The following is a 16,928-nucleotide window of genomic DNA, read 5'->3' on the forward strand; positions in this document are numbered from 1 at the left end:
ATAAACCGTTCTTTTATATCATAAGTCAATCAAAGGCCACTTTGGTTCTGGTGAAGGGCACTACTGGTGTTTAAGGGGGGGGGGCACGGGACCAGGCCAGTCCTAGCTGAAAAAGGCACTTAAAATAATATCTCAACATTACTATATTTCTGTAGCAAAGTTTTGTATGTATTAATCCATAACTATGTTAATTCAGTTACATGCATTGATGTATGTAAGTGTTCATGTGCTCTTTACTCTAGGAAACCTGTAGTGTATATGTGTATAAGATTATACACATAGTAATGCATAAAATAATAGAATAGTAGAGTTGGAAGGGGCCTACAAGGCTATGTTACAAAGGGACCTTGAACTTCCTCATGAGCAGAGCTCACTAGAAATGCAAGTTCCCCTATCAAGCGAGAGCAACAGGATCTTATACTGGAGTTACCCGCACGTCACCCCCAGAGCATGTATAAATTTACCCTTAACTCAATAACACACACACTGAAAGTAAAGTAAAGAGTGGTTTTATTAAGAGAAGAAACAAGGAAAAATATTGCCATTTACAATTGCAGTTAACAATGAGCAGCTTTCTAACTATTATTCATTCATTCAGCAACACTGGATAGACTAAAGCAAAGAGACTAACCCTATAAACATTTTCACATTAAGCTCACCCACACAGAAAGAAAGAAAAAAGGAAAGAAAAAGGCCCAGATAGTTGCATATACCTTTCCTGGAGAGTTGCTGCAAGCCTAAAACTGAGAGAGAGAGACTTTTGTATGTAGCCCAATGAGCAAAAGCTCTGCCTTTGTAACCAGCGCCAGATTTGAAAGTTCTCACCCAAATCCATAGCTCTGAAATTGTCCCAAGGATGCTGGCGTGCATTGATAAGAAAAGCAGTTGTTGGAGCCCTCCAGAAGAGGCACTGCCCTGCCCTTCTCACTCCTCATATTTTATACCTTTTCCTAACTAAACTGACCCCAAAGTAAACCCAATGTAAATGTCTCCAGGAGGATGTGGATGTGATAAATAAGAACAATGAAAGAATTTAGGATAAACCTGTCAGGGAATGTGTTGTTTTTCCAGAAACCATTCCCTGAGGGATTCCCAGATAACGACTGCAATCCTGTCTCCTCCAAAGGTTTAGAAATGCATAACACCTCCTAGTTTGAAAGGAGCTATTCTGTTTCCTCCTGAAGGCCTAGATTATCATAAACATTTCCTTTGTTTGAAAGGAGCGCCTATTCTTACTGGGTGACAAATCTCAAATTTCCATAGGAGTCAGGTTTGCAATACCTTCAGGTTTGCAAGATATGTACTCAGAGGTCACAGAGGGGCTGTCTCCCAGGAATCTTTGCTGTTGGCGGCTTTACAAACTGGTTCACTGAGATGAATCAAAGATTAAAAATTCCCAATAATTGATTCCTCATAACAACTATTAAGCCCAACCCCCTGCTCAATGCAGGAATCAAACTTAAAGGTGTCCAACAGATGTCTGTGCAGCTGCCTCTTGAATGCCTCAGTTGGGAGAATTCAGACATCACTTATTTTTGTTATGAATGAACTTGATAATAGCCATCTGCCCCCACTCAATGCCTTTCCCTCCATAGTTTTTCAATCCTACCTCCACACACACACCACTCCAAGATTATGCCCTCCTATGTTTCTTCAGAAAATAATACAGGTATACATATCTAATGGATAAGTTTCATGTTATTGATAAAAGCAAATACATTCTTCCTAGATAGATGCTGGCATTATTGTCATTCTGTCAACTGTTTAGAGACCTCTCAGTTACCTAAAACATCCTCTAAACACCTAGCAGGATGAAACATTGTTACTATCATGTATGAGTTTTAATGAAACACAAAAATTATTTAGTGAGATAATGCTACATTGGTAAAATGTGTTTTAATCCCTCCACTCAATTTGAAATGGGGTGTGTGTTGAGGGAGGTGTGAGCACCCCCTTACCCTTCACAAATCTCAACTCAACCCTGTTACTAGGTTCAACTTATAATTTAATGTAATCACACAAATTAAAGTTAGTTACATCAATGTCCATCTTGTTTTCTTGTTGCAGTTTTATCCTGGTTTGTTAATGAACTTCTCTAATGCTGTATGTTCTACTGCAGTTGCATCTCATGTGTGCAATAATTTTGGTCATTCAGCTGATAGAGTTATTAGTGCATTAGCATTATTAATGCAGACAACTTCTTTCAGAACACTTTTTTCTTGCTGGAAGTAGCTACAGTTTGATTTCTCTTTTACCTTTCTTAACACAGCAAACAGCAGCAAGATTGGTTAAATTGCTGTTGCTGATTTATTTATTTTAAACAGGATAAAAAGTTGAAGTGAAATCTTTTGCTAGTTGTCAGATGATATTCCCCTTTGTTCACAAGCTCTCTATTCTGTACTGATCATATGACAGCTCCACTGACGGCAGGACTTCACTCCACTCTCCCAGAGATATTTTTAAGATCGACATCTGTACAAATGATGTGCTTAGGGGTTGAGTGGAAACTGGGGGGGGGGAGGAGGAAAGGAAAAGCAAAAATAAAAACCAGCTACAGTAATTTCAGACAACAACTCAGAACTACTCATCAGAAAGCCGTTAGCATTTTTTTTAAATAACTATACAAAATTTCAGTTATAAGCATCCTAATAACTAGTAGATCTATTCTAATTTCTCCTAATTAGATGATGCTTGCTATTCAAATCAGGCCTCAGGATAATTATGTAACATTTTGGGAAAAATATGCAACCTAGTAACCCAGCACTGGAGGCCAAGATGGAAAAGATCTCTACAGCCACCATGTGCTTTCCTTTAGTGCTCAGGTAAGATGGAACAAAAGACAACCAAACACTGCAAAACATTAACATGCTGAAAGTAATGAATCTGGCTTCATTGAAACTGTCTGGCAATTTCCTGGCCTGGAAAGCCACAGTGAAGCTAACAATGGCCAGGAGACCCAGATAACCCAGGACACAATAAAACATAAAGACAGACCCTTCATTGCATTCCACTACAATTTCTTCAGCCAAAGAGTACATGTCAACATCTGGGAATGGAGGAGCTGTGCATAGCCATACAGCGCAAATACTCACTTGAATAATAGAGCAACTAAGAAGAATAACATTTGTGAGTTTTTTCCCCACCCATTTCCTCATTCTGGATCCTGGCTTGGTGGCCATGAAAGCCAGAACCACAGTGATTGTTTTGGCCAATATGCACGAAACAGCCACTGAGAAGATGATGCCAAAGGCAGTTTGTCGTAAATAGCAGGTCACTGTATGGGGTCGGCCAATGAACAGTACAGAACAGTAAAAACAGAGCAATATGGAGAAGAGCAGAGAGAACGTGAGGTCTCGATTGTTAGCTTTGACAATGGGAGTATTTTGGTTCTTAATGAAAATTCCTAGCACCAAAGTTGTGATTAGAGAAAAAGATACAGCTAAGAAAGTTAAAATAATCCCCAGTGGTTCTGAGAAAGAGAGGAAATTCAGAAGCTTAGGAAGACATTGATTTTGATCTTTGTTTGGAAATTGATCTTCTGGGCATTTGTAACAATCATCCATGTCTGGAAAACAAAATAACACACATTTTCATTTATGCCTTCTTTTTCTTCATACATGCATCATGCTATGCCCCATGATATGAATGGGTTCACTTCCAGTATTGGATGTATATTCCAAAAGCTACACCTAAAACAACAACAACAAAAACCAATCTTTTGTAATCACATTTGTTTGAATCATGAGATACTTCAAAATGAAGATGATAGATAAGGGGAAATCACTGACATGTCATTGCCATTGTATTGTTTATTCGTAGTATTTATAAACAATTCTTCACTCAAAGTCCTAGGGAGGAAAAATTATGCACAGTCCAAACCAAAAATTAAGCAGCAAAATTGAAACGGCAATTAATTCATTATGGCAGTGTGGATATATCTGTAAGAGCATGTACTGTACTCTGTGTTACCACCTTAGACTAGTATACCCATATATACAGGAGTTCTGGTCCAAGATCCACCAAGAACTTGTTAAAATTACAGAATAACCTCTTGCTTTATTGTTTTTGCTATCAATATTAAAAGGGGTAAATCATGATTTTAAATGTAAGGAATTAGTATCTTTTTGTTGATTCTGTAATTCAGAGATGGAAATCCTTGGAAAATTTAGACTTATCTGCTTGGCAAAGAGTATAGACTTTTTCACCCTTGGAAAAACATTAAACATAAAATTTAGCTCCTGCAAGGCAAAGAAAAACTACAGGCCTTTTGTGCCATCTGATGGAGCTTTGTGTTATATGCATCTAATGACAACATACAAAGACACCTGCTGACAGCTCTTTCAGAAATATGGAAAGCATGAGGGGTTATAGAAAATGTATCCTATGTATTCATTTCCTATAAATAATCCTGGAAATCCTGTAGTGTGTGTGTGCGTACATTTTGTTGTTGTTGATATTAAAGCAATAAAAAAGAAAAGGAAAAAAAAGAAACAGCATAAAAGAAATTCAGAATTCAGTTACAAGTAAAACCACCAGCAACAACAGAAAGTTCAAATGGTTCCCAAAAGCCTGGGGAAAGACATGTACCTTAATCTGTTGACAAAACAACACCAATGTCATGGTAAGGCACATCCCAGAGGGGAGATCATCCAAAGGTGTGGGTGGGCCACCACAAAAGGAGGCCCTCGCTTTCTGTACTTGCTGTAGCTTGATATTGCTCCCCAGTGTCACTGATTTCTCATGAAATAACTTGTTTTAGCAGCTAAGATCATAAAGTAAGGCATGGCAGAAGGGATTAGAACAGTGCCTCACTCTGCATTTCCCCCCATAATCTATTCTGTCATTTTAGTAGTAGTAGTAGTAGTAATAATAATAATAATAAATGCTGGTCTTCCAAGTCACTTTTGTCAGGTGCACAGGCCCAAGGATGGACATGCATCTTGGAAAGACAGGGGCAAGGAAGGGAGCAGTAATTCTGGGGGCAAGCAAGCTTGATCCTGTCTATTTGGTGGCACTGACAGAGAATATTGCCTGTGAGTGTAGCAGTTAGAGTAGCCAGTAGGTCTCCCCTGAATTGCAACTGATAATCAGAAGACAGGAAGCTAGCAGCTAATATGTAGGGGCAATACAGAATATTTTTGGCCACTGCGTTGGTTTCTCAGCCCTTCTCCTTGGCTAAGAACTTGCCATAATACTTGCCAGGAGGCCTGTGGCTACAAAAGGGGATGGTGACCAAAGGAGAATTGTATGCCACGTGCTTTGTTTAGAGAGAAGCAGATTTGAAAGACAAAAAAAATTTAGATAGGAGCATATCAGCGACAGAAATCCTAAAGCAAAGGAGAGACTTGGTTTATTGGTTGGTAGCAGTAGTAACTTCTTTTGGCATGAGACAATTGCTCTGCAGTGAATAGAAGGGGACAACACTTCTCACCAGCCCTTTATTATAATTTTTACACTCAGAATATTCTACTTTTATGCTCAGAATATTCCCTTTGCTAAAGTAACTGAACATTCGTGACAGAAACTGGCATAAAAACAGACCAAAGGGATCTGGATGAGCATCACGCTGTGTGCATGCACATCCAGCTGAAAAACTATATCCACATCAGTTCTTCCACACCCAGATTTCTTTTATTTGATCAGGTGAGCTACTTATGAACTATGTACAGGATAATGTTTGTAAAGCAATCTATCTTATCACATGTCTGGCTGAGTTTTACTGTTTTAATGCTGTAAACAAGAGTGAAACTGAGTCGGGCATCATAGGTCATTCTTCAGGTGCTGTGGCATGTGCCAGAACGGCATGTATAAAAAGTCTCATTTGGGATATTAACCTACATACCTTACAATTGTTTATTTCATTTCTTCATTGCATGTATATACGATTTCCCCCCAACAGTGAATTCAAAGTGATGTGCAAAGGGTCCCCAAGCAGTCTTCTATCCAGGCATCAACCAGACCTAATCTAGTTTAGCTACAAAAAGATGGCTGCACCAAGCACCCTCAGATTATACCTCATTATACATTTTTATTTATATTTATTTATATCCCACCCTTCCTCCTGAAGGAAACCATTACTTGAGCCCTATGTTTACTTGGGGTGGGTCTATGCTTTTATTCCCACTCCCATGTTGTTGTGTCTCCTTATTCAGTTCTTCAAACAACTGTGCAATGTCCATGGTTGTCTGAAAAGAAATCTCAGTGCACAAGCTTCTGGCTGTGTGTAGGGGATCTACATGATTCGGACACTTGCACAAGTTGATGCCCTGATCAGGTAGAGCCCCTACACTTCAGTAGGATCTTGCACATTTGGGTTTCTCTTTAAACCACCATGGGTAACACACATTCGAATTAGGAAGGAAACATTACACTCCCTCCAAAAAATGTAGTATCCTACATGAGGGTAATGACTGAATAGAGCTTATGTTGTCACTCTGTTTTGTAATATTGAACTAGTGCTACAGAAAAGCCAATGGAATCTATTCTACAGTCTACTGATAAAACTGAAGATTATAGTCTCCTACCCTTCCAGTCTGAAATCTTCCCCTCTGGACACAGAGTACAATCATAACAACAGAATGGTGCCCCCTCCTTCTTTTTCCTCCTGTAACCTGGGTGGCAGTTGTCATTACATACTGCTAGAGGCAACATCTAACCATATAAGAGAGAAGAAAAATGTCTGGTTGTGGTAGTTAACAACAAAGCACTCTCTATACTCAATGTGACACCAGATATTGTTACTGTGGAGAGGCCAATGCTGATAATATTTTAAAAGGTGGCATATAAATAGCTAGCTGCCTTGTACCAAGTCAGGAAATTGGTCCATCCAGCTCAGCATTGTCTCCACTGACTGACAACAGCTCTCCCAGGTTCAGGTAGGATCATAGAATCATAGAATAGTAGAGTTGGAAGGGGCCTATAAGGCCATCAAGTCCAACCCCCTGCTCAATGCAGGAATCCAAATCAAAGCATTCCTGACAGATGGCTGTCCAGCTGCCTCTTGAATGATTCCAGTGTCGGAGACCCCACTACCTCTTTAGGTAATTGGTTCCATTGTCATATGGCTTTAACAGTTAGGAAGTTTTTCCTGGTGAGAGGAGCCACTCTCAGCCCTACCTGAAGATTCTGGGGATTAAAACTGAGACCCTCTGCAGGCTTGACAAATGCTCTTCCACTGAGCTATGGCCTTTACCCATAAATTAGAGATGGAGGAGAAATTTGATACAATTTGCAATTAAAGCCAAATTCATTAAATTTATATATTAGAGTGAAGTGTGCATAAAAATGAAAATAACATAAAAATGCATTTCATTAGGATAAATTGCTTGCAAAAATGAGTACATCACTCAAAACGGCATGGAAAATGTGTTTAGTATGAAAAAAAATCACACTAAAATGCTGAAGAATTTTTTAAAAAAAGATTCACAAATTGCTGTAGAACTGAATTTAAGATTGGAAAAATGAGAAACCAAGAGAGCCAAAACTGACAGAAATTTCCATTCGTACTATTAAAAAATATATGGAATCAGACATAAGTTCTTTTGGTGGTTTAACACCAGGCAAATGAACAAAGCTTCTGTAATATTTTAACTGAACTAAGAGTGGTTTTCAAATGCAAATATGTATCACTGAACACTACAGTCAGGATCATTCAGACCATGGTATTTCCGATCTCTATGTATGGATGTGAAAAAAGTGAAAAAAGTGGATAAGAGAAAAATCAACTCATTTGAAATGTGGTGTTGGAGGAGAGCTTTGCACATACCATGGACTGTAAAAAAGACAAATAACTAAACCAGAACTATCGCTAGAAGCTAAAATGATGGAACTGAGGTTATCATACTTTGGACACATCATGAGACGACATGATTCACCAGAAAAGACAATAATGCTAGGAAAAACAGAAGGGAGTAGAAAAAGAGGAAGGCCAAACAAGGGATGGATTGATTCTATAAAGGAAGTCATAGACCTGAATTTACAAGATCTGAACAGGGTGGCTCATGACAGATGCTCTTGGAGGTCACTGATTCATAGGGTCGCCATAAGTAGTAATCGACTTGAAGGCACATAACATCAACAAAATGTTTCAAAAATGACAAAACATAGGACAGCCAAATTTGAGAAGCCTTTTTGGAAAGAAAAAAGATTGCTGACCCCACGGAATATATTTTTTTCCCTTCTTCTCTACAGTCCCTGGTCTGCAAATAACATTACATAATCATGTATTGCCATTTTGAGGGATGCTTTGAAAGCATTTGGCAGGAACCACACTTCCAAGCATTTCAGAAAGATGTTTACCTCTAAGGGAGATAAACAAAAATAAATAAGAGAATGGTTATAAAGCCATCAGAACATCTCACATTACTGTACTATCCCCCAAGTACTATTCCCCTGCAGACTGTGCAGGTACAGAAAACATAAATGAAATCTTAATCAAACTTGCTTTGAATTGAAAAATATTAACATCTGTTGATCAAAATCAGGGCATGCTATAGATCTGAGAGTTACAAACATACTAGGTGAACTATATAAACCAGCTAATGTTGAGTTTGGGCAGCATCACCAATTAGAATGTGTGAAGTGTAGGTCAGGGGAGGAAAATGCAACCGTTGTGCTTCTCCCTGCAAATGCATCAACTGCAGTTATTTATTTTCTGGTCCTGGTCCTGAATGCTGCCCTTACTTTTGCATGTTTAGGGATGTCCTAGGACTATTTTTTTTAAAATAAAATAAAATAAGAAACACACATTTTAAAAAGTGGGCAATACTGGCCACTTTAATTTGGAAGATAAAGCAGTTGTGAACTGGGCCCCCATACAACTTACTGTTGAAAATGGCCACCACCACCTATCATTTGTGATTGAAGATGACAAGTGTGCAGCACCTTCAGGAGCAAAGAGCAATGGGGGGTCGGTGATATTTTCATCATGACATTGGCAAAGTAATGTATCGTGTATGCAAAAGGTGTCAGATGGAATAGATTGATTTTGTTGTCAGGTATGTGCACTTTTGCAGCCTGATCAGTGTTTGTTTACTCTGAAGTAAGTCACACTAAGTTCAAGACAACTTACTCCTATAAGGATTGCATCTTTAATTTGCATACAGCTTGATATTCTTCAAGAAAATATATATTTAAAAAAACCAGTACTGATATATCAAACTATTTTTTCTTGCCCTGAGCTCTGCACAACAATATGCCCAGCAGGATGTACAGGACGACTGAAGTTGGAACAAGATTCCAATTAGCCTTATATCTTTGAACATATATTTGATTCCCACCTGATCAAACATACTGTGCCATGTGATGCTCTCCTCATTCATGCTGAACTTCTGGCCTGGTGAAGCCTGAGGTTCCAGCCTTCCTACTTTCACTCGTAAGAAGGATTGATTTGGGAAAGTAACCCAGTTTATTATATCAAATCCAGCTGCTAATTCACCATTCTCGTCAAAAGACACTGTGTCACCAGCAGTGTTGTTAAATGAGATACTCCTCAGGAAAGGGTTAAGCTAGACAGAATTAGACAAAGACATATTTTCCAAAATGATGAAAAGGTCAGCATCACTTAAATAAATAAATAAATAAATGAGTGCAACAATCCAACATCATTCGTCATATTATTTATTTCTGTTTCTGTTGACTAAATGCAGCAACTCCCATGCTAACTTGTAGAAATATTATGCATTACATTATATATAGGTCTGGGTTTCTTGGTGTTTTTGCTGAAATAAGTGTCATCATATGTAAGATTAACTGTTGTAAGAAAGTCATTATGGACATGAAACATTACCTGCCAAGGTTTTAAATGTGGAGGATCCATTCTACCTGTGTTGAATATTCCTCTGAATTTCAGCTTGGATGTATTCATCTTATGCAACACATGTGCTATTGCTTGGACCGCATTGTAGATGCTATAGCTTTGGCCAGTCATGCTCATTTCAAAAAGAGCCCCAGGGAGGCTTTCAACCTTCTCTTGCCCAGTGCAAGTACCATTAGTGTGCTTGTCCACATTGGAATCAGAAAATGAGCAGTTGAATGCCTCTTCCCAGAAGATCCTGAGAAAATCATCTCCTTTTTGTGAGTTCCTATGGAGGACCAGAAGGAATTCCCTAAACCCCAGCACTTCATTTGAATGGATTGCAAATGACAAGGCACCATGGAAGACATGGTTATTAAAAGCTCGATGCAATGTCTCTGATGAGAACTCCCACTGGGCTGTCATAATCCACACTTTACCTATAGAAGTCTCTCTAACATCTTCTACTAATCCATAGAAATATATCATCCACATCAAACATGTCATAGTCTGAAATTCAGCATTTACAATTAGTATTTTGACTTTTGACATGGTTAGCGAAACAGCCTTGGACAGGATGAATTTGAATGAACTCAAATTATCTATAGCTTGAGATATGTCAGGTGTTTTTTCACTGAGGGCTGTACAGATCCCATGCTGTGCAAGCTTTGGTATCAAGGTCTGCATAAACTTGTTGCCATTATCATCATCTGCTGCAAGGATCCCAATCCATGTCCATTTGAAATGCATAAGTAGATGGACAATCCCTGCATATTGGTATGCCTCATTGGGGACCATCCGATAAAAGGAAGGGAGCTGAGTTTTAACATTCATCACTGGAGCAAATACACAATTAGCGATCTAAGAGGTGAAAAGGTTAACTTATATTAAATTCTAACAATCCATCTGAAATACAGTATCTGCCTTTTTTTTTTTTTTATAAAATGGACAAGAAAATGTATGGGTTTGAAATAAGTAAATCTGATTTTGAAATAGGTTTGTGTACAAATGATGAAAATACAATTGCGAAAATGTATAAACTCTTACTGAAAATGGATATGGAAGAAGAACAAGTAAAAGAGTGTATGGTTAAGTGGGCAAAAAATTTTGGTTATAACATACAAATGGATCAATGGGAAAATATGTGGAAAAAAGGCTTGAGATTTACATTATGCTATAATCTTAAAGAAAATTTCTATAAAATGATGTACCGTTGGTACATGACTCCAGAAAAGTTGTCAAAAATGTATAGTAATGTTTCTAATGTTTGTTGGAAATGTAAACAACAAGAAGGATCATTTTATCATATGTGGTGGCTGTGTAAAAAGGCAAAATCATTTTGGGCACAGATAGGTAGGATGATGCAAAAAATTCTAAAGATAAATATTCAGTCAAAACCAGAATTTTTTTTATTGGGTTTTATGGATAAACAAATAGAAAAGAAATATGGAAGAATAATATTATATATGATTACGGCAGCAAGATTATTATATGCACAAAAGTGGAAAATGGAATCAACACCAACAACAGAAGAATGGCTATTGAAATTAATGGACTTAGTAGAGATGGATAAATTGACATGTCTACTTAGAGAAAAATCGACAGACACATTTCTTAAGGAATGGAAGCCTCTCTTAGACTTTTTGTTGAAAGATAAAAATGAAATGATGATAATGGGATTTGACGATTAACTAAGATAGCCTATGGAGAAAAGTGATCCTGTATGTATATATTAAGGGACAGGTTTGATGTATATTATATACTTATAGCTGATCTGCGACAAATCGGAAGTCAACTATTTTATTTTTATTTTTTTGTTGTATTGTTATGTTTTTTGACTTTGTTTTGTTTGTCTTGAAAAATTTGAATAAAAATTATTTTAAAAAATGAAATACAGTATCTGCTAAGATGAAACATAGAGAGAGAGAGAGAGAGAGAGAGAGAGAGAGAGGGAGGGAGAGAGAGAGAGAGGGAGAGAGAGTTTTAAAAGCATATATATTTATGTATAGGTATAAATGGAAGGAATTTAAACACTATAAAGTGTATCTTTTGGGAGCACTAGAGGATGAACCACACAGTCCTTTTTTTAAATGTAAATAACTTATTTTTTGTTGTTGGTGGTCACAACAAGCAGTGAATTCCTTCTTCTGTCTCTTTGTCAAGTGCCATATAATCTCACATTTCTTGGGCCAGTGTGACATGAACCCCCCCCCACTCCATATGCCCTTCCTTGTGTCTCCTCCTATCCTGCTGATCACATAGCAGGCAGAAGAACAAACCTGTAATGTAATATAAACCATTATCCTTTAAGACTTTCCTCAAGATTTGCAATGTTGGGGGGAAAGTCAGTGGTTTATCTCTATGTATTTTATTCCTTATGTTAACTAAAAGCTTGGCTTAAACATCCTGACCAGAATATGTTATACAGCAAACAACTTGATTGCATACGCATGAGAATCACTCCAGCATCATTCTGGAGCAGCACATCATCAAAACATGGATGTTACTTCCATTTTTTAAAAAATGTGTTGCTGAGCTCAGGATAAAATGCACATTGTAAGGGAAAATAGCAAAACTATATTCCACAGTCAAAATATTTTCTTGAAAACTGAGCAAGGCATGTCAATTACATCCCATCCTCTCTAGTTCCAAAAAGTCCTAACCATGTCTGTCCATATGTAAGCCTCATTGAGTTCAATGTGGTTTATTCCCAAGTAAATTGGGTTAGAATGGCAGCCTAAGTACTGAGGCTATAGAAATTGGAAACAGCTTCCTGGCCCATAGATCCCCTGTACCTGTGGAATCTTATAGATGCCTAAGATAGTAGCCATGTGAAGTGAGGTTTCAGAGTTAAGTCCCCCAATAACAGCTATCAGATTCTTTTGTTTGTCACATTTGAAATTGGGGGTAATCTTTTCCCACATGGAGAGAAGTTTCAGTGTGTTCTGTTGGGTCATTTTTGCATTTAAGAAGCTGTCATAGATTTGGAACCCGAAGCTCACATTTGGTAGGATCTTGGGATTCTCATTGATCTCCTTCACAGTAAATACCAAAGAGAGAACATGCTGGTAGTTCTTCGGCATTGCACTAAGGAAGAGGTACACAATGGTGTAAGATATCCAGTCCTTTATGAATATAGTTTATTTTTGACACCATAGCATTGTTTATATAATCAAGTCTGCAAATATTATCAAGATTGAAGTTTACATACCTTCAAACCCATAGAAAACACAAGAGGCGAAAACAGATAAAGCATTTTAGTATCATACATTTTTTCCCCTAGCATAAGAGTACATATGTTTGCTTAATGATTGGATTATCCTCCCTTTAACTTTATTTAGCAGACTCTCTTAACTTTATTTAGCAGAAAGGGGGGGGTCAGCAGGGGCATGGCCTTGAATAGCCTCCCCTGCTCCTCCCCCTGCGGTGGCGCTTTTGGCGCCAAAGAGGCAGGAAGTGGCTTCATGCCTTTCTTCCTGCCCCTCATGCAAAAGGGCTTCCGCCCGGACCCTTTTTGGTGCTGGGTGGAGAGGAGCGGCATTAGCAGAAAAGAAATGTATATAATGTATAAGAAATGGATTCAGTCATAGTCTCCTGCCAGTTTTTAAAATAAAATTCATGAACATGATTCAGCCAAATGAAATTCATACTGATTTCAGTAGAATATTATGGGCAAAATGATACATGTTCCTCAAATTCCTCCATTGTGTGCTGCTGCATGTGGGACCTGGCCAACTCCTTCTCTTATTTCCTGCCTGTCTGCAGCAGCATCTGCTAAGCAGGGGAAGAGCAAAATGAGGTAAGTATCTAGAATGTCACATAGAATTTTTATAAGCCTAAGAAGCATTTTTAAAAATCCTTGAAAAACACTTTTTTAAAGAAATAGTATGCAGGCTTTATTCTAAACATTCAATTCCTTGCAAGGTATGGTTACAATGCATGTGACCTGGCCTAGTATATTTTAGGGAGGGTGAAAAAGATCCTTACAAAAGTTCACCAACAAACTTTGTTCTAGGGTGCTCACTGAAATATATTTCATCAAATACACAGCCAAACTGAGTAGCAATTGCTCCAAAGATTAGATCCCCTGTTTGATAATAACCGTATGGGATCTGGAAGGGATCATTCATGGTACACAAAACAATGTCTTCCTTTTTCTCAGATGGAGATAGCTGGATCCACAGAAATAACAGCAGCAGCAGCAACGTCCCAGCCATCTCTGGGCAAATCTTGACCTAGAATTCTGTTTTTTCTCTACAATTTTCACCTAGGTTACACATTGTCTTCAGTGGTTCCAGAAGTGTAGGGTGATCCTGCCTGTTAAGATTCCCTCATTCCAACACTGAACAGGCACAGCAGTATTTTATATAAGATCCATGTGGAGCTCAGCAAAATGGAGGATGATTCATAGTAATTTGAGATAATCACTAGTTTCACAGTAATCTCTCCAGGGTATTCCCTTGTGCAAGACACTACTTTCAGAAAAAGAAAGCATGTTGTTTGCATCTCACTGTAAGTTAGTAGGGCAAATGCAACATGCACACCTACTAGGTCTTAGAAAACAAAATGTCAAGACAAGAGTAAGGCCCTAGGATGGAGGCAGAGAGAGACAGTTGGCATATTTGAGATAAGACTAGGATTTCTGACCTCTTCCTTTCATAGACCCAGTATCAGCATTCAGCATCCTCAGAGCATAATGTTCTGATGGGCTGATCTTGATTAGTGCTAAGAAGCACCATCTGATATAGGATAAACCTGCCTATGGCTTGATTCACATAATAAATTAAATTAGTGCAGAGTAGTATAACCTAGTGCAAGAGTGGGGAACCTTTTTGGATCCACATACCAGATCCTTATCAGAACTGGCTTTGCAGGCCAAATTCCAATCACTTGACATCATAATGACATCAGGTGCAAGGTGCTTTGAAGTCCCAAAGTCAGGTTGAAGTCCTGATTTTAGTCAGGTTGAAGTCCTGAAGATTTAGTAGCACCTTGCAAGGTATTACTAAAATAAAGTTTTATCAGAGGATTGTGATGCAAACCCCCTCCTGCATGAAATTCTGCTGAATGTAACCCCCATTCATTGGTTGATGAGCAGAAGTTAAATCCTGCTCAGTTTGTCTGTGCACCCCTGTTCCCTGATTAAATTCTGCTGCTTTGGCAAATTGGAAGCCAGTGCAAGCGGGCCAGAAGAGGTGTTATGTGTTCGGACCGCTTGGTCCTCGTTATCAATCTGGCAGCCGTGTTTTGCACAAGCTGTAGCTTCCAAACTGTCTTCAGAGGCAGCCCTACATAGAGCGCATTGCAGTAATCCAATCGCGAGGTTACCAGAGCATGTACCACTGATGTGAGGTCCTCCCTGCTCAGATAGGGACGTAGCTGGGCTGCCAACCGAAGATGGTAGAACGCATTCCGTGCCAGCAAGGCTACTTGAGCCTCCAGTGACAGGGAAGGATCTAAAAGAACTCCCAGACTATGAACCCGCTCCTTTAGGGGGAGTGTAACCCCATCCAGGACAGGGTATATATCCACCGTCTGATCAGAGAAACCGCGTACCAACAGCATCTCAGTCTTGTCTAGATTGAGCCTCAGTTTGTTAGCTCTCATCCAGTCCATTATCGAGGCCAGGCAACGGTTCAGCACATTGACAGCCTCACCTGAAGAGGATGAAAAGGAGAAGTAGAGTTGCGTGTCATCAGCATACTGATGACAACACACTCCAAAACTCCTGATGACCGCATCCAACGGCTTCATGTAGATGTTGAAAAGCATGGGAGACAGAACCGACCCCTGTGGGACTCCACATTGGAGAGCCCACGGTGTCGAGCAATGTTCCCCAAGCACTACCTTCTGGAGACGACCCGCCAAGTAGGAGCGGAACCACTGCCAAGCAGTACCACCAACTCCGCGAGCCTCTCCAGAAGGATACCATGGTCGATGGTATCAAAAGCCACTGAGAGATCAAGGAGAATCAACAGAGTTACACTCCCCCTGTCCCTCTCCCGACATAGGTCATCATACAGGGCGACCAAGGCTGTCTTGGTGCCAAAACCAGGCCTGAAACCCGATTGAAATGGGTCTAAATGAAACAAGTTGAAAACACAGATGTTTATTTAATTAATTTATTTATTGTATTTATATACCGCCCCATAGCTAAAGCTCTCTGGCAGGTTTACAGTACCTAAAACACATATACAAATTTAAAATACATCTTTTAAAAACAATTTAAAACACAATTTAAACAGTTAAAAACAATTTAAAAACACATGCTAAAATGCCTGGGAGAAGAGGAAAGTCTTGACCTGGCGCCGAAAAGATAACAGTGATGGTGCCAGGCGCACCTCGTCAGGGAGATCATTCCATAATTTGGGGGACACCACTGAGAAGGCCCTCTCCCTTGTTGCCACCCTCCGAGCTTCCCTCAGAGTAGGCACCCGGAGGAGGGCCTTAGATGTTTAGCGTAGTGTACGGATTGGTTCATATCAGGAGAAGTGTTCCATCAGGCATTGTGGTCCCAAGCCGTGTAAGGCTTTGTAGGTTAAAACCAGCACCTTGAATCAAGCTCGGAAACATACAGGCAGCCAATGCAAGCTGGCCAGAATCAGTTTTATATGTTCAGACCGTCTGGTCCCTGTTACCAATCTGGCTGCTGCATTTTGCACAAGCTGCAGTTTCCGAACCGTCTTCAAAGGCAGCCCCACGTAGAGTGCATTGCAGTAATCTAACTTGGAGGTTACCAGAGCATGGACAACTGAAGCCAGGTTATCCCTGTCCAGATAGGGGCACAGCTGGGCCACCAACCAAAGATTATGCCCTCCTATGTTTCTTCAGAAAATAATACAGGTATACATATCTAATGGATAAGTTTCATGTTATTGATAAAAGCAAATACATTCTTCCTAGATAGATGCTGGCATTATTGTCATTTTGTCAACTGTTTAGAGACCTCTCAGTTACCTAAAACATCCTCTAAACACCTAGCAGGATGAAACATTGTCACTATCATGTATGAGTTTTAATGAAACACAAAAATTATTTAGTGAGATAATGCTACATTGGTAAAATGTGTTTTAATCCCTCCACTCAATTTGAAATGGGGTGTGTGTTGAGGGAGGTGTGAGCACCCCCTTACCCT

At 39.2% G+C, this 16,928-nt stretch overlaps 1 protein-coding gene across 1 annotated transcript; it reads right to left on the bottom strand.

The window, feature by feature from the left end:
• Window positions 1–2,666: 2,666 nt before the first annotated feature.
• On the bottom strand, window positions 2,667–12,876 carry LOC133367601 (vomeronasal type-2 receptor 26-like). The gene is made up of 5 exons (XM_061591697.1): window positions 12,589–12,876; window positions 9,788–10,654; window positions 9,279–9,506; window positions 6,525–6,651; window positions 2,667–3,565 (listed from the first exon to the last, which is right to left on the bottom strand). The coding sequence occupies exons 1-5, from the start codon at window positions 12,874–12,876 to the stop codon at window positions 2,667–2,669; spliced, it is 2,409 nt and encodes an 802-aa protein (XP_061447681.1).
• Window positions 12,877–16,928: the final 4,052 nt, after the last annotated feature.

Source organism: Rhineura floridana, chromosome 11 (genome assembly GCF_030035675.1).
Source record: "Rhineura floridana isolate rRhiFlo1 chromosome 11, rRhiFlo1.hap2, whole genome shotgun sequence".
Classification (NCBI taxonomy): domain Eukaryota; kingdom Metazoa; phylum Chordata; class Lepidosauria; order Squamata; family Rhineuridae; genus Rhineura; species Rhineura floridana.